Here is a 24867-nt window from a genome sequence, read left to right as displayed (position 1 = left end):
GAGAGGGAACCAATGTGATTCTTCCACAGAATGTTTATGAAAACATGCATGTGTATACTACAGGCACATGCAAACACAGTACCCGCTCCCGCTCTGTGAATGGAGGAGGAACATTCTACATACACTGCTTTGCACTTAGAGGGGTGTGAGCAAAACTGGGCAATGGAGGGCTCAGGTGGGCACTGGGAGAGATGGACAGGCAGCTAAGGCGGGGCAGCTGGACCCTGTCCTATAGGGAAGGGGATCATCCTCGGGCCGCTGGAGGGGAGGAGGCACTGCCTGTGGTGGGGGTCTCCCGCTAGATCTGGAGCCCTAGAACAGGAGGCTGAGCAGGTGGCGGTGGGGGTGGGGCCCAGTCTGAGGATCATGGTCTCGGAGGGTCCACATACCTACAGTTGGGACTGTAGAATGGGGAGCCTGCTCTGTGGCACTGCCTCCCAGACTCACCAAGGAGTGAGCTGGCAACTGCCAGCTTCCCAAAGAACACGCTCATCTATGACCCAGAATGACATCCCTTGCAACAGCAGGTGATAAACTGGCCTCAATCAGCTACAAACAGATGACAGAGTAAGCCTGCTTTACCCCAACCATATCCAGAGAGGCCAAGACATGCAGCACGGAGAACAGGAGGATGGAGAGAGGCCTGGGCACAGAGGGAGGGACAGGGCGGGGAACAAGGGAGCCAGGGGTGCCAGGTGCTCCCCCAGAGCCACTCAGCCAGGGGCACAAGGGGCCAGAACTAGGGAGAAGGGGCAGAACAGGAGAAAAGACAGCAGGGACATAGCCTGCCAAACCTGTGGAAGAATCTGGCAGTTCCTCAGAAGGTTAAAATTTAAAATAGTTACCTTGCCATCTAGCAATGCCACTCCTGGGTACACACTCGAAAGAAAAACACACGTCCACACAAAAACACATAGAAATTTCACAGCAGCGCTACTAACAATAGCAAAAAAAGTAAAAAACAACCTAAGTGTCCATCAGCTAATGAACGATATACAAAGTGTGGTTCATCCACACAATCGAGTATTATTCTGCCATGAAAAGGAGCGAGGCACTGACACTCACTACAACGTGGATAGACCTTGAACACGGTCAGTGAGAGAAGCCAGACACACAAGGCCACACAGTATGGATTCCACTCATGTGAAAGTCCAGGACAGGCACATCCACAGGGACCAAAAACACATCAATAGTTGTTAGGGGAAGGGGGTGACTGTTGATGGGAACAGGGTTTCCTTTGAGGGGTGATGGAATATTCTGGAATTAGATAATGATTACATACAACCCTGTGAATGTATTAAAAACACTGATTTGTACACCTAAAGCAGGGCTGGAAAACCTTTTTCTCTGCCAAGGGCCACTTGGATATTATAACATCACTTATAGGTCATACAAAATTATTAACTTAAACATTAGTCTGCTATATTTTGGTCAAACATTTAATTAATCACCCCTAACGCCTTGGCAGGGCCGAACCAAATGATTTCATGGGCCTTATACAGCCTGTGGGCCAGACGTTCCCCATCCCTGACATTCAGTAAAGGGTGAATTTTTGGTCTGTGTGTGGAATGTGTCTCAATAAAGCTGTTACTCTAAAAACCCAAACGTGGGACTTTGCACAGGACAGTCAAGCCCACAGATCAGGGAGAGGCCGAAAAAGACACCAACTCATAGAAACAGGCACCGCTCACCTGGGTCTGACGTGCACACTCTGCTAAAGCAACAATTAAATCATGCCACAGAGCCCCTGGAGTGACTCGGTTGGTTGAGCGTCGTCCCCGTGCACTGCAGGGTTCCTGGCTCTGTTTCCAGTCAGGGCACATACCTGGTTGCGGTTTGATCCCCAGTCAGGGAGTATACCGAAGGCAAATGATAAGTGTTTTTCTCTCACATTAATGTTTCTCTCTCCCTCTTTCTCTCTTTTCCTCTCTATAAAGATGTCCTTGGGTGAGGATTTTTTAAAAAGGGCTTTCATGGATACTGCTGCAGAAATGCAAATGGAGCCTGCAGTCTGGGTGGGGCAAAGGTGTCAGGGAGATGGTGGATGGCAGCACTCTATCCTGTCCCTGTATCTTCTGTAAACCTCAGGGTAGCAAGGTTAAAAGGCTATTTAAAAAGGAACAGGAGCCACTCAGCCGGCATGGCTCAGTGGTTGCGCATTGACCTATGAACCAGGAGGTCACGGTTCGATTCCCAGTCAGGGCATATGCCCAGGTTGTGGGCTCGATCCCCAGTGTGGGGCATGCGGGAGGCAGCCGATCAATGATTCTCTCTCATCATTGATGTTTCTCTCTCTCTCTTCCTCTCCCTCCCATCATGGTCATATTTACATTTGATATGTTCGTATATCCTAAGTGTCCTTTTTTATAGATTCACAGGAATGTGTTTGCAGAGCAGACCAGTATGTAGGGAGTGACAGGTCCACATGACAGAGGACTGGCGGGAGTGGGTGACTGTCACAGGGGCACTCTTGAAAGCATCCCTTCTTCTTGGGGATGAGCTGAAAGTCTCCCCTGAAAACTGTCCCTTCTGGTCCTTGCTTTCACCCCACCAGGAAGTCCCTCTGCCCTGGAGAAAAAAGATGCCTGAGCACTAGCCGATTTGGCTCAGCAGATAAGAGCATCGAACTGTAGACTGAAGGGTCCCAGGTTCAATTCCAGTCAAGGGCATATGCCTGGGTTGTGGGCTCAATCCCCAGTCTGGAGCATGCAGGAGGCAGCCTATCAGTGATTCTCTCCCATCACTGATGATTCTCTCTCTCTCTCTCTCCCCCTCTCCTTTTCTCTCTGAAGTCAATAAAATATATTTTAAAAAAATGCCCAAGTGCCCTGGCTGGTGTGCTCAATGTTTAGAGCATTCGTCTGTACACTGAAAGGTCAAGGGTTCATTTTCCAATCAAGAGCATGTACCTGGCCCTAACCGGTTTTGCTCAGTGGATAGAGCGTCAGTCTGCGACGGAAGAGTCCCAGGTTTGATTCCGGTCAAGGGCATGTACCTTGGTTGCAGGCACATCCCCAGTGGGAGGTGTGCAGGAGGCAGCTGATCCATGTTTCTCTCATCGATGTTCCTAACTCTCTATCTCTCTCCCTTCCTCTCTGTAAAAAATCAATAAAATATATTTTTAAAAAAGAAAAGAAAAAAAAAAAAAGAGCATGTACCTGTACCTGGGTAGTAGGTTAGCTCCCTGCCCCTGGTAGAGTGCATGCAGGAGGCAACCTATCGATGTTTCTCTCTCCCTCTCTCTCTCTCTCCCTATTTTTTTCTCTACCCCACTTCCACTCTCTATAAAAATCAGTGGGAAAAAATGTCCTCATCTGAGGATTAACAAAACAACAACAAAAAGATGCCCGTGCATGCCTGTAGTGCAAACCAGATGGTGGCGGGGACATTTGGGAATTGAACTCTGGGGGCTCCTCTCCCCAACAGGGGAGCTGCCTGGCCCTAAAATACCTCTGCAACTACATCATTCACACTGAGCACCTGTTCTCCTCCTGGAGTCTGGAATCTTGTACCTGCCAGGCAGAGCGGGGTCCACATGACCAACCCCAATGAGAGCCCTAGGTACTGCACCTTCTGCACATTGTCCCATTTCATTTTGGGGTAATTAAGTATATTCTGTGGGACCCCACCAGGAGAGGATTCTGGAAGCTTGCATCTGATCCCCCCTCAACTTGTCCTACACACCTATCCCCTCAGCTCATTTTGCTGTCCTGTTTCTGTATAAACCACAGCCAAGAGCACAACCATCTGCTGAGTCCTGAGGTCCTCTCCGAGAATCACTGCACCTGAAAGACTGAGATAGCACCTTACCAGTCCTCCCGTATCTGGGAGGACCAAGGAGAAACCCAGGTCCACACAAAGCGCATGTCATCACCAACAGGAAGAGCAACAACAGGAAGATGTAGGGACATGGATACTAGAAATGATCTCAGGAGAAAAGCAGATGATTTTGAAGTTCTACAGAGAAGGGCAGAAGAGACAGCAGGAAATGGACAGTAAGGAAGGAGCTGAGACGCGGGGTCTGAAGAGGCCATGAAAACTCACATGAGCCTTAAGAAACAAACAAGACTGTATGACTTCTCACTGCCACGGACGGGCCACGGTGGCTCTCCCAGTGTACACAGGGAACGACAGGGAGGAAAACCACAGAAATGATGGCAATAGGCATCCCAAAGCAAGACCCAGGCCTAGCCGGTTTGGCTCAGTGGATAGAGCATGGGCCTGCAGACTAAAGGGTCCCTGGTTCGATTCCAGTCAAGGGCACATGCCCGGGTTGCGGGCTCGATTCCCAGTGGGGGGCGTGCAGGAGGCAGTGGATTGATTCTCTCTCATCACTGATGTTTCTCTCTCTCTCATCCTCTCTGAAATCAATAAAAATATATATTTTTAAAAAGACCCAGAAAAAGTGGAGCAAGAGGACTAGAGGACATGACATAAGAAAATGTCCCTCCCCTGACCAGTTTGGCTCAGTGGATAGAGTGTCGGCCTGCGGACTGAAGAGTCCCAGGTTTGATTCCGGTCAAGGGCATGTACCTTGGTTGCAGGCACATCCCCAGTAGGGGGTGTGCAGGAGGCAGCTGATCCATGTTTCTTTCTCATCGATGTTTCAAACTCTCTATCCCTCTCCCTTCCTCTCTGTAAAAAATAAATAAAATGTATTTTTTTTAAAAAAAAGAAAGAAAATGTCCCTGAATCGGGAGCTCTAACTACAGATAGAATGAGCTCCTGTCATTCGGAAAACAATCAACCAAAAGGCCAAACACATCAGGGCACTCCCAGGCAGTTCTCGTGTGAAGAGAGCCATGCTGAATGCCTCTTACCCAACACTGGACACCAAAGACACCACCTGGGCTGGTGACAGCCGCCATGTCCTGGTCCCAGTAGCTCTCGACACGTCTGTCATCTCATGTGGTAAAGGGACTTTACAGGTAGGATGAAGTTAAGGCCATGAAATGGGGATGACCCGGATTATCCAGGGGGCTCAGTGTCATCGCAGGGTCCTCACATGAGGGAGGCAGAAAGGACAGTAGAAATTTGGGAGAGGCTGCACTGCTGGCTGTGAAGATGGAGGAGGGGGCCATGAGCCAGAGATGTAGCACCCTCGAAGCTGGAAAAGGCAGGAAATGATTCTCCCCTAGAGCCTCTGAAAGGACCAGCCCCACCCACACCTGGGTTTAGCCCATGAGACCCATGTTGGACTCCCCCAATCTGGAAATGAGAAGTTTGTTTCATTTTAAGTCACTAAGTTGGAAGTAACTTGTTACAGAACCTATGGAAATGTCATCTAATACTCTAAAATCAAGCAAACAGAAGGCCAGATCTCTCTCTAGATCAGCGGTTCTCAACCTGTGGGTCGCGACCCCTTTGGCGGTCAAACAACCTTCTCACAGGGGTCGCCTAAGACCATCCTGCATATCAGATATTTACATTATGATTCATAACAGTAGCAACATTATAGTTATGAAGTAGCAACAAAAATAATTTTATGGTTGGGTCACAATATGAGGAACCGTATTTAAAGGGCCAGAAGGTTGAGAACCACTGCTCTAGAGGGTGGGCTCACAGGTTGCTGTTCTCCAAACTTTCCTCCTGGGACACACTGCTGGCCCAAGCCTACCGGTCTCTTCCTTGTGACCAGCGTGGCTGGTAATCAAGCGTTCACAGGCACTGGGTACCAATGTGGAGCACACATCCTGCCCCTCAACCTGGCACCTCCTTGGAGCATTTACAAAAGCAGGAAGTAAACGTCTGTTCTCCATCAGCTGTCACAAGTTGGGGTCTATGTTACAGTCTCAGCCCGCACTGACTGACACAGGTATTCACGCACATGTCTATAGTTAACACCCACCAAGGCGGCCACGTTCACTGACTTACCAAGCACCCCATCCTGAGAAGCCGACAGCCTGGAAGACGGTCAAGACAAACTGGGCTCCGAAGATAAAGAAAAATGTCATGAAATTGAAGGAACTGTCGGCCCTGGAAAGCGAGAGGAATGACCATTATGGCTGCCCCAGCCTCTCAGTGACAACAACCCAGAGGAGAATGTGAGGCAGAGACAGCAACACAGAAATATTCTCCCTTCTTCAGGTACAACCTGCATGAATTACCGCACACATGCTCACACAAGTCTCTGACCATGAGGGGCCTACACAGTGCCCCTCTGAGAAGATGCTGCACTGATGGGTTCCTTACTGGAAAGGTGTATAACAGTGATGGCGAACCTACGACATGCGTGTCAGAGGTGACACTCAAACTCATTTTTTTGGTTGATTTTTCTTTGTTAAATGGCATTTAAATATATAAAATAAATATCAAAAATATAAGTCTTTGTTTTTCTATGGTTGCAGATATCAAAAAATTTCTATATGTGACACGGCACCAGAGTTAAGTTAGGGTTTTTCAAAATGCTGACAGGCCGAGCTCAAAAGGTTCGCCATCACTGGTGTATAAGAACTCTTACCTCCTCAGGATGGGATTTAGGGACCATCCAGGAGCAATACACCTGAGTAGCAGGGGGCTGGCTGGGGGCCAATGTTCATAGAAGCAGGTTATGTCCAAAGGGGCTGGGGAGGTGATAGGGGTGACTGCTAAGGGGGATGAGGCTTCTGAAGCAGTGAAAATGTTCTGGAATTGGATGTGATGAGTGTACAACCTTGTGAAGACTCTAGAAACACTCAAATATTAGGGGAGTTGTATGGAATGTGAAATATAACTCAGTAGAGTTATTAAAAGACAATACAACAGGTATCTGTGGGTTGTAGTGCGCAGACCCCGATACAAGCTGTCATCCAAATTGGACAAGAGAAAGGGAGGGTTACTAGCACCCGGGTTAGGGTGACAGGTGCAGAGCAGGCACAGGTTCAAGTGCAGGAATCAGCATGGAGATGTGCACACACAGCTGGGGGCATCCTGGCTACTCACTTTTGAACCCACTGCCAGCACAGACACCCCAAGGCCCCATGAGGGCATGGCCAGGCCCCCACTTACCGGAAGGCCTTGTAAGCCGGCTGGAACCAGCACACATAGCTACAAGGGGAGAAGAGCAGCAGCCAGACCAGGGCCAGGCCAAAGTTGGCTCCTGAGCCACCTCCGATCCACCAGGCCAGGCAGGCGACGAGGTTGACTGCCAGTGTGGTGCAGTAGACTGGATAGGGGAGACAAGGAGGCTTCAGCCGGGGTTTGGGGGTTAGGGCACCTCCACCCCACAACACAGGGACCAAAGGCCAGAGAAGGCTCAGGGAGACAAAGGTTCCTGCCCAGCAGCCCACCTGTTCTGTCCATCACACCATGCCGCCTCCGGGACAGAATTTTATCAGAAAGGAGAGTTACTACAAAAACCTCAAGCTCTCCCAGCCCGAGGATGGGGCAGCTTCATGACCTGGGCCTGGCCTGGGTCTCTGCAGTGGTGTGGGGAGCCCCCCACCCCACCCCCCAGCCAACCCCACTGCTCACACAGCCACAGCCGGTAGATCCTCTTCACTAGGACCTGATGCTCAATGGGGATCTCGTCGGAGAAGTTCTGGTAGAAACAAGGCTTCAGAGGGATGAACTTGGGCAGCGGCGGGAAGTTGTTCTCCTTTTCTATGGGGACACAGAACACTGTGGGACTAAGCCATGCTGGGGGCAGCACAGTGAAGGCCCCAAAGATGTCCCTGTCCTGTTCTTGGGACCTGCAGACATGCTGCCTCACACGGCAGAGGGACTTTGCAGATGGATTAAATCAAAGCCCCTAGGATGGGCACGACCCCAGATTCCCGGGGGGACCCAGTGTCCTTACAGGGTCCTCTTAAGAGGGAGGCAAGAGGGTCAGAGGCAGAGATGGAAGAGGCTGAGCTGCTGGCTGTGAAGATGGAGGAGGGGCCACAGCCAGGGATGTGGCGCCTCGAAGAAACTGGAAAGGCTGCAAACGGAAGGACTAGCCCACACTGGGTTTAGCCACATGAGTTAGTCTGTTAGACTCCCGGTAAAGCCTGTTTTCACAGGACACTCACACAGGCTCATAGGCAGAACCCAGATACTGTTAACACCTGTCGCCAGGGAAGGTTCTGGCACTTGGAATTTGTGAGCATCCTATAACAAACAGCCACACACTGGGGGTTTAAAACAACAGATTTTTCCTCTTATAATATGGAAGCCAGAGGTCAGAGATCAAGGTGTCCCAGGTCCACGCTCCCTTGAAAGGCTCCAGGGAAGGGTCCTTCCAGCCTCTACCAGCTTCTGGGGGCTCTAGGGATCCTTGGATTGTGGGCACATCACCCCAGTGTCTGCCTTCATGGTCACATAGCCTCCTCCTGTGTTAGTGTTCCAATTCCCCTTTTCTTATAAGGACACCTGTCCTTGCATTAGGAACACCTTACCACAGTGTGACCCATTTTAACTAACACCCTTGCAAAGACTCTCTTTCCAAATGAGATAGGTTCCAATCCCAGGTACCAGGGGTCAGGACTTGAACATGTCTTTTTGGAGACATGACTTGACCAACAGCATGGTAAAGTCAGTGCTGCCCTGTTGCCTCTCAGTGTCCTTCCACTTCACCCCACTGCCATGGGCATGCTTCCTGAGTACCCGCCAGGTAACAAAAGACAACACACACGGAGCCCTGTCCTCGGGCTCCATCCCACAGGGGGCCAACAATCACTGTGACAGGTGGGTATCTAGGTGGAGAGCTGAGGCATGCTGGGTGCTGTAAAGAGGAACCACCAGGGCAGGTGGGGGCTAGCAGGGCAGTGCTAGGAGTGTCCGCTTTGACCTAAAAGCAGGGTCAGGGTGGCATTTGAACAAAGACTCAAGAAAGTGAAGAAGGGCGTTCAGCGGATTCGGAGGAGGATGCTGCCAGTGCAAGGCCCTGAGGTGCGGTCCTACCTGTCTTGGAGCAGTAAGATCAGAGGCTGGAGGAAGGAGAAGGTTGGAGTAGCCACACCTTGTTGGCCACCGAAAAGCCTCAGACATTTACCAAGTAACACAGAAGCCAGAAGTGTCCTGACCTGCCTGACTCTCTAGGGCAGTGGTCGGCAAACTCATTAATCCACAGAGCCAAATATCAACAGTACAACGATTGAAATTTCTTTTGAGAGCCAAATGTTTTAAACTTAAACTATATAGGTAGGTACATTGTTATTAACTTAATTAGGGCACTCCTAAGCTGGCCTTTGGTAAAAACGTCCTCAATATGATTGAGGTACATTCGCTGAGGTCGTCCCCTTCCAACTCTCCCATCCACACTCGTCTTGTATACTTGTTTCGTCTATCTCCTTTCGTTCATCCTCTCTATATGTCCAAACCATCTCAACATACCTTTCTCAATCCTCGACACTACATCTTCTTTCACTCCACAACGTTCCCTAAAATTAACTTAATAAACTTTAAGTTTTAAGTCAACTTTGCACTGTATGTGCGCGCCCGCACGTGGTATTTTGTGGAAGAGCCACACTCAAGGGGCCAAAGAGCCGCATGTGGCTCGCAAGCCGCGGTTTGCCGACCACTGCTCTAGGAGACCATGAGAGGCAGGGTTTCCAGCCTTCTGCCTTCCAGTGAGCCCACCCAGAGGGATCCCCCCAGCTCTGGTCACTAACCTCACTCATAGTGCCCGACCTATGCTACCCAAGGCCCCACCAACAGTCCCCACCCAGCTATCCATTCCCTAGTCCCTTGGCTCCCAGGACAAGGCAGGGCACCCCTTTCCCTGCCTGACTGACATCCAACCCCCAAAACAAGAACAGAGTGTTTGCAACAGTCAGTCCCACCAGCACGTGCTGTGATGGGAAGGAGACAGAAAACTGGCTGAATCTTGAGGCTCCTTGAAACCCTGTTTTCTTGGCCAAACATTTTGCGTTGACTTGGAACCCATGGGCCTGGGTTCCAATCCCAGTTCTGCCACCAGCAGGGTGACCAGGGGCCACCAAACTTCAGTATACGTTCTGCCTCTGTTTTCACGCAGGACCAGGCAGGCCACCCTGGGGGCTCACTGCAGACTTCACGAGGAAATGAGGGCGTCATCTTATGTGTATAGGCATGAACCCAGGTGACAAACCTCAGTGCCCACCTGTGGTGTCAATAAAACGAGCCCCAGGCAGAAGGCCTGGCCACGCTGAACACCAGCTGACACCCCATGTGGAAACTGAACGCTATAAAAATAAAGTTTTTAAAGAAAGCAGCAGCAACCCTGGCTGGGTGGCTCAATTGGTTGGAGCGTCATCGCATATACCAAAAGGTTTCAGGTTCCACTCCCGGTCAGAGCACACACCTCGATTGTGGATTCAATCCCCGGTTGGGGTATGTATGGGAGGCAATCAATCCATGTTTCTCTTCTCTCTCTCTAATCAATTTTTAAAAAGAAAAGAAAAGAAACTGTGCCTCCCTGTGACCCCCTCAGTGCCAGGAGGCGACTCCAACAGCCATCATGGGAGGAGGAATGTGAGGTGGGCGCCTACAGTGGTCCTAAAGGGTCTGGCCACCCGAGGGCACTTCCCCGAGGAACCGAGACACAAACCCCCAGGGCGCCCAGGAAAGACTCACCTGGCATTTCCAATGTGATGGCCTGATGAGGCTGAAGCCTGCAGCCACCTGGAGGGGAAACAGCAACAGTCACCTTGGCTGCCAGGTGACCCTGACACCAGCGGTAGCCTGTGCCACTGCGGTGGCTGGAGTCCTAACCTCCAGGCTATCCACAGGGGTGTCTGGGCTCACGCCTGGAAGGACAGCCCAAACGTGTCACCAAATGTGTCATCACTTCACCTCTGGGCAGCATCTGCCATGGTGGGAGGGAAAGGGTTAGACGGCAGCCCCTGCCATCCACAGGCAAGCCTGGAGCCAGGACATTTCTGGGATCCCAGTGACCACGCCTACTGCCCTCCTGCCACCTCATCCTCCCCACCTTTTATCCACAGACAGCTCCGAGTGCCTCATTACGGCTGCAGTGCCCAACTGCCAAATCACCACGACTGGGTTCACACAATCTGGTCTGTAGTTTTTGCCCCATGAGCCTTGCAAAACTGAGGACCCCACTGCAACCCAAGTGAAGCTCCAGGGGACCCTTGGCACCAGAGGGGGGCAGGAGCCATGCTTGAGGCTAAGCGCTAGGAATATTCCTCGCCTAGTCCAGGCAAGAAGGTTCCAGTGATACTGAATTCCATGGAGACCATCCCTCAGCTTAGCGATATTCCCGGGACCCTCTGTCATGCCCTGGCTGGCTCTCCCTGCAGGCAGGCAGGCTCATGCCCCACCCATGTCTGGCCACTGCACTGGCTCGCAGGTGGAGCCCCCGCCTGCCCTGCCCCCACAAGATGGGAGCGTCCCCAGGAGCCTGAGCATCGCCTGGGACAGGGATATCCTGGAATCCCTGAAGTGCCTTTGTGGTCAGCGCATGGTTGCTGGACGGACAAACAGCCTGCTCCAAGTCCCAAACAAACAACCTGGTTCTGGTGCTGACTGCTCTGGCAGTGGGCCTTTGGGGACTCCTCGGGCCACCTGAGATGGAGCGGAAATGGGACAGCCCAAAGGAGCCTTTCCATCAGCTGAGTCCAGACACACCCTAGCCAGCAACACTCTTCCAGACCCACAACTCAACTCGGGCAGAGCTCTGGTCACATTTGATTCAGAAGCTCCCCTCCAGCTGTGTACACAAAGGCCCTCGATGGAGGCAGCCCCACAATTGTCAACAGACACCAACCTGGTTTAAGGGCCGAGTTTATTTTCATGGGTCAGACTTGAGAATAAGGGGATACAATCCCAGCAGACCCGTGGACGCAGGGTGAAGGCGGCAGAAGGAGGGAAGCCTGCATGCCCAGCGATGAGGCCCGGCTGGGCCCCATTGTGCTCCAGCCCCGGGAAAAGCTTGGTCTAGCAGAAATGCAGCACCACACACCAACGAAGATAGTGTAGGCACGCGTTCCACGGCTGGGAGGCACGTCCCTGAAATCCACAGGCAGGATCGCAGCCCTTAGACAATGAGGGAGCCAGGGCCCAAGAGGGTCTGTGAGGAGGCTGAGGCTGGCAGAGCAGAGAACGGTCTGGAGCCAGCAAGCTTGGCACCTATGTGTCAGGGTCCAGCTGGCGGCACTGGGCCTCCAGCACACCCTGGAACACCTGGAAACGGTGGTTGAGGTCAGGTCGCGCATGGATGCGGAAGCGGGTGCCCAGGGCACCATCAGGAGAGGGTGCCCCATAGAAGACACGCTGCACACGGGAGTGCACCAGGGCCATGGCGCACATGGCACAGGGCTCGCGGGTAATGTAGAGGTCGTAGCCGGTGCACACATAGGGGAGGCCGTTATCATCCACGTCCATGTCCTTATCCAGTGTGTGCATAGAGATGGCCTGGACACCCTGGGGGGCTGAGGCTGGGGTGAAGGAACAAGCCGGGTGGGGCCTGAGGTCATAGGTGCCTTGACCCTGGCCCTGGGCCACCAAGTCAATGCACACCATGGTGGCATGCAGCAGGGGGCTGGCTGAGCTGCTACAGTCATGGCCCGTGGCCAGTACCTGGCCTGAGGCCGGGTCCACTACCACAGCCCCCACAGCCCTCAGGCCCCTGGTAGCTGCCTGTTGCGCCACCCGTATAGCCCGCTCCATGTGGCCCTGCATCTCAGCCTGCTCCTGTGCTGAGAAAAGTTGCCCGGCCAGGGCACGGGTCACGTGCTTGTCCTCATGGAAGGATGTGGGCCAATGGGCACGCGCCTCCTCAAACTGGCCCCTGGTGAGGGGTGGCCAGGCAGGCACAGGCACCAGGAAGGGCTGTCCCAGGCCTCGGGGATCCACTGCTGGATGTGGGAGGAGCTCAGCCAGCGATCGAGTGCCTGCAGCGGGCTCTGCCAGGCACAGCAGCATCTCCAGCACGTGTGGACGGCCACCATCAGGGCTCGGGCGAACCCTTTTAAGGTGAGGCTGTGCAGGCAGTGGGTGGACGGCTGACACCTCCTTGAGGAGACGTGAAGTCTGGCGCTTGTCGAGGATGGGTGCGGCGTAGGCCAGCACCAGCTCCACGTCCCTGGACTGCTGCTCGGACAGAACAGGAAGGGCTTGCCACAGCGCAGGCTCTTGATTTGGGCTCTCGGCCTTCTTATCCTCACACTGCTTCGTGCAGCCCAGGGGATCCATCCTTGGCAGGGCTCCGACTGTGGGAGACAGAGATTGGAGCAGAGCATCATCTGTCAGCCACAGGAGGCCTGGGTGAGCCGAGGAGTCCATCCTAGGAGTGTGCTGAATCTGAGGGCTCATCCGAGAGCCCCAGCCCAAGTAAAATGCATCACTGGTCATGTTCTCACTCAGTCATGTACCAGCTCTTGATTTGCAAAGTTTAAACCGCCATTGACTTTTTATTTTTTCCTTTTTCTTTGAGATGTGCTGTGAGCAAAAATGCACACTAGATCTTGGAAACTTAATACAAAGACAAGAACGTAAACTATCTCATGAATTGTTTTTATATTGACTAAGTGTTGTAGTGATGACACTACATGTTTTAGGTTAATTAAACAGTATTAAAATTAATTGCACCTGTTACTTTGTACTTTTTAAAAACATGGTTTCTAAAAAACTTAACAGTATGTATGAGCTTCTTATTCCCATTGGTCAGGGCTGCCTTGGCGAATGTTAGAGATAAATCACAGATAACCTCAACTGGATTCAGGAGGAGCTCAGATGCAGCTGCCCGGCCAGAACACACTGCCCAGCTGAGGACCTGGAGTAGGCCAGCCCCTCCTTCCTCTTCCCTGTGGACAAGCAAGTGTTGAAATCGTTTTACAACAGTCGGCTTTTACTGCTCATGACATGCCCCGCGGCCTACGCCTAAGCTCCATGTGCCCTCATTTATTTATCAGCCAGGCCCTTCAGAGGGGACGTAAGATCCTGGCCCACCACAATGTGTTCTAGGCTCACAATACCGGTTTGACAAACATACTGAACTAGGGTGCCAGCGGCAGCCACGAAAAGTGGAACTCATGAAAAATGGCCCTCATGTGCCCACAATGCCTGTGCTGGGCAGCGCCCACAGTAGAGTCCCTAATGCCAACTCTGAAATCTGCTCCGAGCACACACCATGCCCAGGATCCCACGCCCCACACGGCCTTCCCTGGACCACAGACGTTCTCACTGTCTGTACAGCAAACACAGCCTGACCTGTCCTTCTAAAAGTGCAACCTCTGTCTAACCAAAACAAAACAAACGACAAATAATGGAGGCTGCCTTTGGGACGCGTCTGGCTGGGCCCTAGAGAGGACGGATAAGTATCACAGGATGACCACCATCTGACCCAGCAACTTCCCTCCACTCATACGCATGACCCCAGAAAAACTGAACACCCACATCCACCCAGAAACCTGTACACACGTCTTCACAGCAGCAGGATTCACAACGGCCAAAAGGTGGATGCAATGGGTGTCCACCAACCGATGATAAACACAATGTGGCCCGTGAATACACTGGAATATTACTCGGCCATGGAAAGGAATGAGGCACTGACACTCACCACAGGGCAGAAGGACCCTTGAACACATGATGCTTGTGAGAGAAGCCAGACACAAAAGGCCACATAGTGTGTGATTCCATTTATGTAAGATGTTCAGAACAAACAAATCCACAGAGACAGGGAGTAGATTCCTGATTACCAGGGGCTGGGGGAGGTAAGGGAGGGTGACTGCTAATTCGGACAGGAGTGATGGAATTGTCTGGAGTCAGATAGTGATGACATTTCCACAACCCTGCGACTATGCTAAAAACCACTAAAATGTACACTTTAAATGAGTGGACTACACGGTATGTGAACTGTATCTCAATAAAAATGCTATGAGAGAAAATGGGGAGAGGAAAGGACACCTGGTGAGTCACTAGGTCAGCAGACACCAAACAAGGCCCAGCATGTCGGAAGACAGGTGCCTTTACATAATACCATGTCCATGTCCTCACGCTTTCACCAATGGGCTCCCCTACTCCTCCCAACGACCTGGTGGGGAGAATGTGGGACTGTCCCCTTTCTACAGGACAAGACCAGGCTCCCTGAGTGGAGGCTCTTGACCAGGGCACACAGCTGCTGCTCACCAGCTCACCGACTGCTTTCCGAGTCCCTCTGCAAGACAGAGGTCCTGAGCCCATCCTACAGATGAGAAATACACGGGTTCCACAGAGAGAACCCGAGCCCCCATCCCAAAAGCCCCGCGGGGAATGCCAGTCCACCTACAAACAGAAACTGCTCATTTTTGCTTAAACACATCCAGGGATCTTAAGTACGGCACCCCGACTCCCCCTACGGACCTCCCCCACGGGGTCCTGCCCAGCTCGGTCCCTTCCCTGGGTGCGTCCATCTCCTCTGCCTGCAGCGATAGTTGCCTCCTAAAACCCTCTGTGCTCTGGTCTCCAAGGGGAGGCAGACAACCTGGTCACACTTATGGTAGTGGTGCCTCTGCCCCGGGTGCCAACTGTCCAGGGCCAGAAGCGCTCAACTGCACTGGCAGATCTTGGAGGATCTAGTGCAGGGGACTTCAAACTACGGCCCATGGGCCACATGCAAATACAAATACTGTATTTGTTCCCGTTTTGTTTTTTTTACTTCAAAATAAGATATGTGCAGTGTGCATAGGAATTTGTTCATAGTTTTTTTTTTAACTATAGTCCGGCCCTCCAATGGTCTGAGGGACAGTGAACTGGCCCCCTGTTTAAAAAGTTTGAGGACCCCTGGTCTAGTGGACCAGGGAGATGGATCCCTAACTGCAAGGCCCCTCAGCAGCTTAGGACTACCTGCTGCCCCAAGGCACCAAACTGGAAAACAGGTGTGTGCCGGAATTCCTGGCAACACTGGGCAGGAGCGTGCTGGGGGGGAGGAGGGCCGTGGTCCTGGGGTCCCAGGATGCGTGGACTCTGGCGTTAGGAGGGACTTGGTAAATGGTGCTTCTTCAGTGAGCTGAGTCAGGCTCTGCAGGTGACAATGTAAATCTCAAACAAGAGGCCTTCTTTTACCCTTGGATTAGGAAGGCCAGAGCCTGCACCTGGCTGTGTCCTGACCAGACTGCCTAACTCACCCCCACTGCAGCTTTCTCCTCTGGGAAATGGGGATCCATCACCACCACGCAGGGGGGCAGGGGCAGAAAGTGAGCGAGGCCAAGAGAACTGTCCTGGACTGATAAACAATCCCACAGCCCCTCGAGGGACCTGTGCCCTGTCTGTGGCAGCAGGAGGGCTCTTGAGAGCAGGGCCTGGAAGCCAGGCAAGGAGGGTAGGGAGACCTGAGCAGAAGGAACAGCCAGTGCTGGAGCCTCAGAGGCACGCACCATTCCTAACGCAGTTTCGAGGTCCTGGCTCTACAAAGAGGAGAGGGCCGAAATCTGCATTTCTAACAAACTCCCCAATGGAGTGCAGTCGCCAGATAACAAGTAGGATACCGTTAAATTCGAATTCTAGAAGAGGGGAGAATTTTTTAGCATAAGTGTGTCCCATGCAATTTTTGGGACATACTAAAAAAAATTATTCGTTAGTGAAATTAGAATTTAATGGGGCGCCCTGAGCGTCTGCTAGGCCTGACACCCTACAAGGGGGCCTTCTGCGCAATAAGAGTTGGAGAACCTTGGGCTGTTGGGTTTGGGAGAGACCTCTTATCCCGCGGTCGGGGTAAGAAAAGGCCTTGAGAACTCACACTTCCTATAAGAGCAGAAGGACCACCAATGTTTAGTATGTATGTCAAGATTAGGGACCTGCGCCCAAAGCGCACAAGAGGCAGGTCAACCCGCAGCCTGGTGGCAGGGGCAGGCCCTGATGATCCGGGGGCAGGGCGCGCCGGAAACAGCTGGACACACGGGGTCTGATCACCACGCTTCAGGGGCGCACGCAAGCGCAGAAGGAGGAGGGGCACCAGGAGCCGGGTTGTCCTGTGCGCACGCGTGAGGTTGCTTCTTTCATTCTTCTGCTTCTGAGAGAGCGTCTGAGAGAAAACTCATCCAGACAATCGCCTTGGCTGGGGAGTAGGGTTGAGGACAACAAGTGTGCCCACTGCCAACCTATGTGGGGGTTGCTGGTCTCGTGACCCGCAGGAGCGCCCAGCGTGCTTTTCGTTGTGGGTTCGAGACCCTATGGGGCGTGGGCGGGGGAGGGGCGGGAAGGCGGCCTTTTGGAAAAATCAGCCGAGTAAGGGAACGGAGTTAGAGGGGCACACGACCCCCGCTGCAGTAGCTCACAGAGCTCAGTTCCGGAGAGGCTGCCCCACTGGATGGAATTAACTTCCCATTCTGGGCTGAGGCCCTGGCCAACTCCGGGCCTCAGTTTTCCCATCTGTACAGTAGGCGAAGAGGGCCTCTTTACTTTCCTGGACAAAACATGCATATTTTATGAGCAAATCTAGTTATTCATTTTAGTTAAACAGGTTTAAACCAGTGATTTTTCAACCAGGGGCAACGTCTGGGGACATTTGTGGCTGTCTTGGCTGGGCGGTGCACCTAACATCAAATGGCATCAAAACCTGGAGGCCAGGGATGCCATTCAGCACTCTGCAGTGCACAGGACGCTCCCTCTAAACAGGACCGGCCCAAACGTCCACACTGCCAAGGCTGGAAAACCCCAGTTTAACCCCATTTCTAAGTAAAGAAAAAAAAATCCAGGTCTAAAAACCCCTGTTTGTTGATTAGTAAAAAACAACAACAATCTGATGATCTTTGATTAACAAGTCATAAAAAACTGCCTAAATTTTCTACATATCATAAAGTGAATCCCTAACGGAAAAATAAAAGAATCTCTTCAATGTAACTTTCTGCCCATTTTTCATTTCTCAAAATTAAAAAAGACACACAGGTAGGGATGTAAAATGGTGCGGCAGTCTATCACAAACAATTTGGTGTTTCTTCAAAAAGTTAAATATAATTACCCTGTGACCCAGCAGTTCTACTCTAAGCATATACCCAAGAGAATTGAAAGCAGGAACTCAGAGATTTGTACACCCAATACCCATGTCCACAGCAGCATTTGCCACAATAGCCAACCTACATGTTCATCAACAGATGAGTTGATACACACAATTTGGTTCATCACACAATGGAATATTATTCAGCATTGGTCCCTGATCAGGAAGAGGTGAGGGAGCACATCTGAGGTTATGTTTCCAGGACTCGAATTTTGGGTGGGAATAGAAGTGGATTGGCATCCCCTAAAGTGGAAGCCCCCCCTACAGGTGGCATCTGCATCCTGCCCACTCAGCACCCAGCTTCCCTTCTGGACCTGGCACCCAGTTTTTTGTGGGAAATTGACCTTCCCCCACTCTCAGTTCATGTGCTAGGACCTCAGGGCCAACTCAGCCCTGTCAGTCAGAGCATTTTCTACCCCCTGGCCACAACGGGGGAAGAAATAGACGTGTGACTCAAGTGAGACCAATGAGAGTCATCCCTGAGACTTTGAAATATAAGCAGAGTTGCTCTCGGTGTAATATTGAGTGTAGCCTGGGGCTGCCAGGAATCATTTTTGCCGCACGGCAGTGGAGCTTGTCTGTAAATGAAACCAAAACACAAGAGAGGAGTTCCCAGAAGGAGGGTCGATGCCTTGAGAACGTTGTTTAAGCACCTGGATCTAGCCATGCCTGAAACAGCTGTTGTTGAGCTTTCCTGTGTATGTGTGTGTGTGTTTTTACTTCAGCTAATTTGAGTCTTAATTTCAGTCCTTTATACACCAAGAGCTTCTACTGATAGTCCCTTTAAAAAAATGGATTGATTTTAAATAGAGGAAAGGGGGGGGAGGGAGGGAGAGAGAGAGAGAAAGAGAGGGAAACATTGACTTGTTCCACTTAGTCATTCATTCATTGGTTGCTTCTTGTATGTGCCATGACCAAACCTTTTCGTATGGGATAGACACTCTAACCAACCAAGCTACCCAGCCAGGGCAGAGTTCCTTTTGTTTTGATGTTCATTGTCCACAAATAACATGACCCTCAAAACTCATGGCAACAGGTTTGTGTCCAGCACCAAAAGTTTGGAGAAAACATGGAGTCTGTTTCCCAACCGTAAGTTTAAAGGTAGCGAGAGTGCCCTGGAGTCCGCCAGAAGCTTGGGTTAGCTGCTAACTGCCCCGGTGGCCGTGAGCTTGTCCATGTCGGTAAGGCAGTTAAGAAATGAGGAGCGCATGGGAGGAGAGGGGCTTGCCTACAAGCCTCCACATTCTTCCCAACAAGTTGTGTGGCCCGTATTTACCCAGCTTATCATCCGGCTGACTTTCTGAGGCTGCAAAGGGCAGTCATGTGGGCCCCAGGTGTTTCCCACTTCTGTGGTGATCCTCAGGCCGGACTCTTTCCGGAAACGGGGGGCGGGGGGGGGGGGAACTTCCTTTAACTGCCCAGCAAGGCCAATCAAAGCCTCTGGACCCTGACCCAGAGGGAAAAGTGCCATCATGGCCTGTTTGTTTCCTGATTACAGTATCGGGCACTTTGCTGCTCCCAACAGGTCTCTTGATAAATGAATTCCTGCCTTCCTGCCCAGACTCTAGAGCAGTGGTTCTCAACCTTCCTAATGCTGCGACCCTTTAATACAGTTCCTCATGTTGCGGTGACCCCAACCATAAAATTATTTTCGTGGCTATTTCATAACTGTAATTTTGCTACTGTTACGAATCGTCATGTAAATATCTGATATGCAGGATGTATTTTCATCGACCCACAGGTTGAGAACCCCTGGTCTAGAGGGCTCCATGACCCCATCTCACACACACACACACACACACACACACACACACTTCATCAGCCACTAACTATCACTTCCTCTTCCCTGAAAACATGTTTCTAAAAAGCAAACTCAAGTGTCACCTTCTAAAACCCAACCTCTTTGCTCACAGCCCTTTAACCTTTAGTTTGCACACATAATAACCAAGCTGGGTTTTTTGCTTTCCCAGGTCCCAGAGGCTGACACTAATCCTATATAATAAAAGGCTAATATGCAAATTGACCAATAGCAGAACAACCGGTTGCTATGATGCACACTGACCACCAGGGGGCAGACACTCAATTCAGGAGCTGCCCCCTGGTGGTTGGTGAGCCCTCACAGGGGGAGCCCCGCTCAGCCAGAAGCCCTGAGCCAGGCTCATAGCTGGCGAGTGCAGAGGCGGTAGCAGGAGCCTCTCCTGCCTCCACAACAGAGCTAAGGATGTCTGACTGCCTAAGCCGACAGTCAGACATCCCCCAAGGGCTCCCAGACTACGAGAGGGTGCAGGCGGGGCTGAGGGACGCCACCCCACCCTTGCCCCGAGTGCATGAATTTCATGCATTGGACCTCTAGTGATATAATAATACTAGAGGCCCAGGCAACGAAATTCATGCACGGGTGCAGTCCCTAGGCCTGGCCAGTGATTGAAGTGCAAGTGTCTGGCATGGAAGAGCAGGTCCCAGCTGAGCTCTGGGCCCTGGGCAGTACCTGGGCCCCTGGGCCCCCTCGAATCCCCCTCTGCCTGAGTCACGGTGCTCGAGTCCCCAAGAGGAGATGTGGTGAGCTCAGCCAGACACGTGGCCCAGCGGCACCACATGGAAGCTGGGCGGGCAGCGGCTCTCTCCCAGCTGGCCTCACAGACTGGCTCTTGCGCAAACCCATGGGAATCCCTGCGGTCCTGGCTCACCCGGAATAGGCCACACGGGTGTGGGGTGGGCTCCTCATGGGCACCCGGCACCTGAGCATGGGGGGCAGTGGAGAGGGGTGGTGCTTCCTTGGCACCCAAGCCCTGGCGTCCTGAGGGAGGGTAGCAGGCGGAGTGAGAGCAAGCTTGGTGGACACCCCGCATTCTCATTGCACCTCTGTCCTTGTCACCCCCGCCCCCAGGTAGCTGGCGAGAGGTCGCAGATCCCCACCCGGGTACTGCGGGAGGTTGGTTGCCGCTCCGTGGTACGTCATAGCAAGTAGTCGAGCTCTTGGTCTCCTGGTTGAACGACCGCCCAAGGGGACAACGTGCATATTAGGCTTTTATTATATAGGATAATGTAACAATGGCAATAGCCATTATTACTAATTAATAATGGTTAATATTTTCTGAGTACTTATTTGGAACCAAACACCATTCTGGTTCTAAGTACTTTACATCGTTTCATTTAATCTATAGGATAGTATAAATGCCATAGCCTTCAAGGGGCAGGAAATGCACCCCACTGGGCATAGTCTCTCTCTTTGAGAGAAAGAGAAATAATCAGTTGCCTCCTGCATGCTCCCTACCTTTCCGTGCATGAGATGACACCCAACCAACTGAGCCACATTGGGTACTTAGTTTCACAACAGATTCTCCTAAAGCCCTGGCCACGTGGGATTGGGGTGTGGGAGGATCTCCTCTCTTCTGTTTTGGTAGTCCTGTTCTCTCCTGGCCCACCTTTTTTTTCTTTTTAATTTATTTCTCCTGTTTCTTTTACTTTTTAAAAAATATATATTTTATTGCTTTTTTACAGAGAGGAAGGGAGAGGGATAGAGAGTTAGAAACATCCATCAGCTGCCTCCTGCACACCCCCTACTGGGGATGTGCCCGCAACCAAGGTACATGCCCTTGACCGGAATCGGACCTGGGACCCTTCAGTCCACAGGCGACTCTCTATCCACTGAGCCAAACCGGTTAGGGCTCCTGGCCCACCTTTTATTGTAATGTCTTCCTAATGCTTATTACTTGCCTGGTGACATCTTATTTATCTGGAATGTCTGCTCCATGAGGGCTAGAGATTTTGTTCACTGTGAATCTCCACTTCCGGCTCAGAGTGTGTACTCGGTGCATGGGAACAGACGATGTTGTTATTTTGGCAAGACAAACGACATTGCCCCTGCATCTGGCTTCCCTTCCTGGACCCTCCAAATATCAAGCAGTCACTGTTGCCACCTACTGACCAAAGGAGGCATGGCTGAATATATGGCTTCAGGCAGGATAAGAAGCTGTTAACTCAGTCCTTCCTCAAACAGCCACACCCAGGGCCACTGGCCCCTCGGAGTCAGACTGGCCCTGGGCTCCAGGTTCCTGCAGGGACAGTGCACAAGCAGTGGGGCTCCAAACGGGCTCCAGCAGTACCTGGGGTCCTTTATAATTTTTAAAAAATATTTTTATTTTAAAGAGAGGAAGAGAGAGGGAGAGATAGAAACATCAATGATGAGAGAAAATCATTGATCAGCTGCCTCCTGCATCCCCCACCCCTTTATTGAGGATCAAAACCCAGGCATGTGCCCTGACCAGAATCAACCATGACCTCCTGGTTTATAGGTGGACACTCAACCACTGAGCCACATCAGCCGGGCTGCAGTCCTTTATAAATGCAGGTTCTTGGGTCTCACCCCAGACCTGCTGAATCACAAACTCGGGGCTAGGCTTGGCCACCCTGGACTTCCTGTGTACACTCAAGTTTGCTCCCCCACATTTGCAATGTCTGGAGGCATCTGTGGTCATCATGACTAGGGGTGCTCCTGGCATTGAGGCGGTGGGGACCTGGGATGCTGCTCAACCCTCCACAGTTCACAGGATGATCCCAAATCAAGAATCATCCACCTGCCCTGACCGGTTTGGCTCAGTGGATAGAGCGTCGGCCTGCGGACTGAAGGGTCCCAGGTTCAATTCCGGTCAGGGGCATGTACCTGGGTTGCGGGCACATCCCCAGTGGGGAGTGTGCAGGAGGCAGCTGATCGATGTTTCTAACTCTCTATCCCTCTCCCTTCCTCTCTGTAAAAAAATCAATAAAATATATTTAAAAAAAAAAAGAATCATCCACCCTTTAGCCCTGGCTGGATAGCTGGATCATCTATCCCACCTATGCCAAAGGAAAGCAATCCCTTTGCTAACCATAGTGGGGGACCTTGGACAAAGATCTTGTTGGATCAGAGGATGACTCTGTATTTAACGTTTTAAAAAATATATTTGTATTGCCCTAACCGGTTTGGCTCGGTGGATAGAGCGTCGCCCTGCAGACTCAGGGGTCCCAGGTTCGATTCCAGTCAAGGGCATGTGCCTTGGTTTCGGGCACATCCCCGGTGGGGGGTGTGCAGGAGGCGGCTGATCGATGTTTCCCTCTCATTGATGTTTCTAACTCTCTATCTCTCTCCCTTCCTCTCTGTAAAAAATCAATAAAATATATTTAAAAAATATATATTTGTATTGATTGCAGAGAGGAAGGGAGAAGGAGAGAGAGATGGAGATATCAATGATGAGAGAGAATAATTGATCAGTTGCCTCCTACACGCCCCCCACTGGGGATTGAGCCCACAACCTGGGCATGTGCCCTTGACCGGAATCAAACCCAGGACCCTTCAGTCTGCTGGCCAATGCTCTATCCACTGAGCCAACCCGGGAAGGGCTGTATTTAACCTTTGAAGGGGCTGTGACACTCTCCCACAGTGGCTGCCCCTTGTACTTCCCCTACCTCATGTGTGGGTTCTGATGTCGTCATACCCTCCTCAATGCTGGTTATTACCTACCTTTTTTAGTACGGCTGCTAGCTGGTGTGAAGCGTTATGAACCATGGTTTTGGTTAGCATTCCCCGTCGACTTGGACATTGAGGAGAAGACCATGGCTGCATGCCAACTACGCACCGAGTCAAATAAAATAAAGACGAGAGCATTTCCAGTGAGTTCTCTGCGGAAAGCTGAAGGCATGTGTTGCCTTCACGGTGACCAAGTGGCTGTGGTAAACGGAGTGGTCAGGAACGGCATCTCCATAGAGGTGACACTTTCCCCGAGCCTCGAATGATCAGAGGTTTTCTGTGGGAAGGGTGTTCCAGGCAGAGGGAGCAGCCCATGCAAAAGTCCTGAGGCAGCCCTGACCGGTTTGGCTCAGTGGATAGAGCGTCGGCCTGCGGACTGAAGGGTCCCGGGTTCGATTCTGGTCAAGGGCATGTACCTTGGTTGCGGGCACATCCCCAGTAGGAGATGTGCAGGAGGCAGCTGATCGATGTTTCTCTCTCATCGATGTTTCTAACTCTCTATCCCTCTCCCTTCCTCTCTGTAAAAAATCAACAAAATGTATTTAAAAAAAAAAAGTCCTGAGGCAGGCCGGCCCTGGCTGAGCATATTCAAACAAGGAAGATCCCGCGGGGTAAGGTTTGGGGAGCACCGTGGCTCGTGGAAGAGATGAAACCAGAGAGCTCAGCTACTTGGGAAACCCTCTCGCAGTTTCTACGACAGCTAAACTCATGTATATTTTCTGACCCAGCAAATCAGATCCTGAAAGGGTAGGCACCTGTTACGGACTGGATGGTGTCCCCACAATACATGGAAGCCCTAACTGTTAGGACCTCAGGATGTAACTGTATTGGGAGATAGGGTGCTTAAAGTGCTGACTTAGAGCAAATGAAGTTATTGCTGTGGGCCCTAATCCAACATGATTGGTGTCCTTATAAGAAGAGGACATTAGAACACAGACTTGTACAGAAGAAAGACCACATGATGACACAGGAAGAAGGTGGCCATCGTCGTGCCAAGGAGGAAGAACTCAGGAGAAACCAGCCCTGCTGAAACCTTGACCTTGAACTTTCAGCCTCCAGCACTGGGAGAAAACCAATGACAGTTGTTTAAGCTGTCCCATCTGTCCTACAACATTATGGCAGCCCCAGCAAACTAATACAGCACCCAATAAAATGAGTGCTTCTGTCAAGTAAAAGACTTACGAGTATTCACAGCAACTTTGTTCATAATAGCCCCAAATAGTAAACAACCCAACTGTTCATCGGCAGGAGAATGCATCCAAGAAAAGTGGGCCAGCTCTAGCTGGTTTAGCTCAGTGGACCAAAGGGTCCTGGGTTCGATTCCAGTCAAGGGCACGTACCTTGGTGGCAGGCTCCTCCCCGGCTCAGGCCCCAGTCGGGGCACGTGCAGGAGGCACCAATTAATGTGTTTCTCTCACATCGATGTTTCTCTCTGTCTTTCCCTCTCTCTTCCACTCTCTCTAAAAGATCAATGGAGCCCTAGCCG

General features: G+C 51.5%; 2 protein-coding genes across 4 annotated transcripts in view; both read right to left on the bottom strand.

Annotated features, from left to right (window-relative positions):
• Positions 1 to 14344, bottom strand: part of SCAMP4 (secretory carrier membrane protein 4) — an 18116-nt gene extending 3772 nt beyond the window's left edge. Inside the window, exons 1-5 of one of the 3 annotated variants that reach the window (XM_006764827.1) lie at positions 14323 to 14344; positions 10516 to 10563; positions 7453 to 7581; positions 6988 to 7144; positions 5875 to 5976 (exon numbers count right to left, since the gene is read on the bottom strand). In XM_006764827.1, the coding sequence (XP_006764890.1) occupies positions 5875 to 5976; positions 6988 to 7144; positions 7453 to 7581; positions 10516 to 10522 (395 nt within the window). In that variant the 5' untranslated portion in view covers positions 10523 to 10563; positions 14323 to 14344. Of the gene's footprint in view, positions 1 to 5874; positions 5977 to 6987; positions 7145 to 7452; positions 7582 to 10515; positions 10564 to 10653; positions 10678 to 11668; positions 11732 to 14322 lie in introns of those variants that run through there. The other 2 variants (XM_015564648.1, XM_015564649.1) reach the window with 2 other exon arrangements.
• On the bottom strand, positions 12018 to 13400 carry ADAT3 (adenosine deaminase, tRNA-specific 3). The gene is given in 2 exon segments (XM_015564647.1): positions 12018 to 13107; positions 13110 to 13400. Coding segments are annotated over 2 exon segments (1113 nt in total). The 5' UTR covers positions 13146 to 13400; the 3' UTR covers positions 12018 to 12030.
• Positions 14345 to 24867: the final 10523 nt, after the last annotated feature.

Source organism: Myotis davidii, unplaced genomic scaffold (genome assembly GCF_000327345.1).
Source record: "Myotis davidii unplaced genomic scaffold, ASM32734v1 scaffold198, whole genome shotgun sequence".
In the NCBI taxonomy this organism is placed as follows: Eukaryota; Metazoa; Chordata; class Mammalia; order Chiroptera; family Vespertilionidae; genus Myotis; species Myotis davidii.
This window is presented reverse-complemented; position numbering and strand designations above follow the sequence as displayed.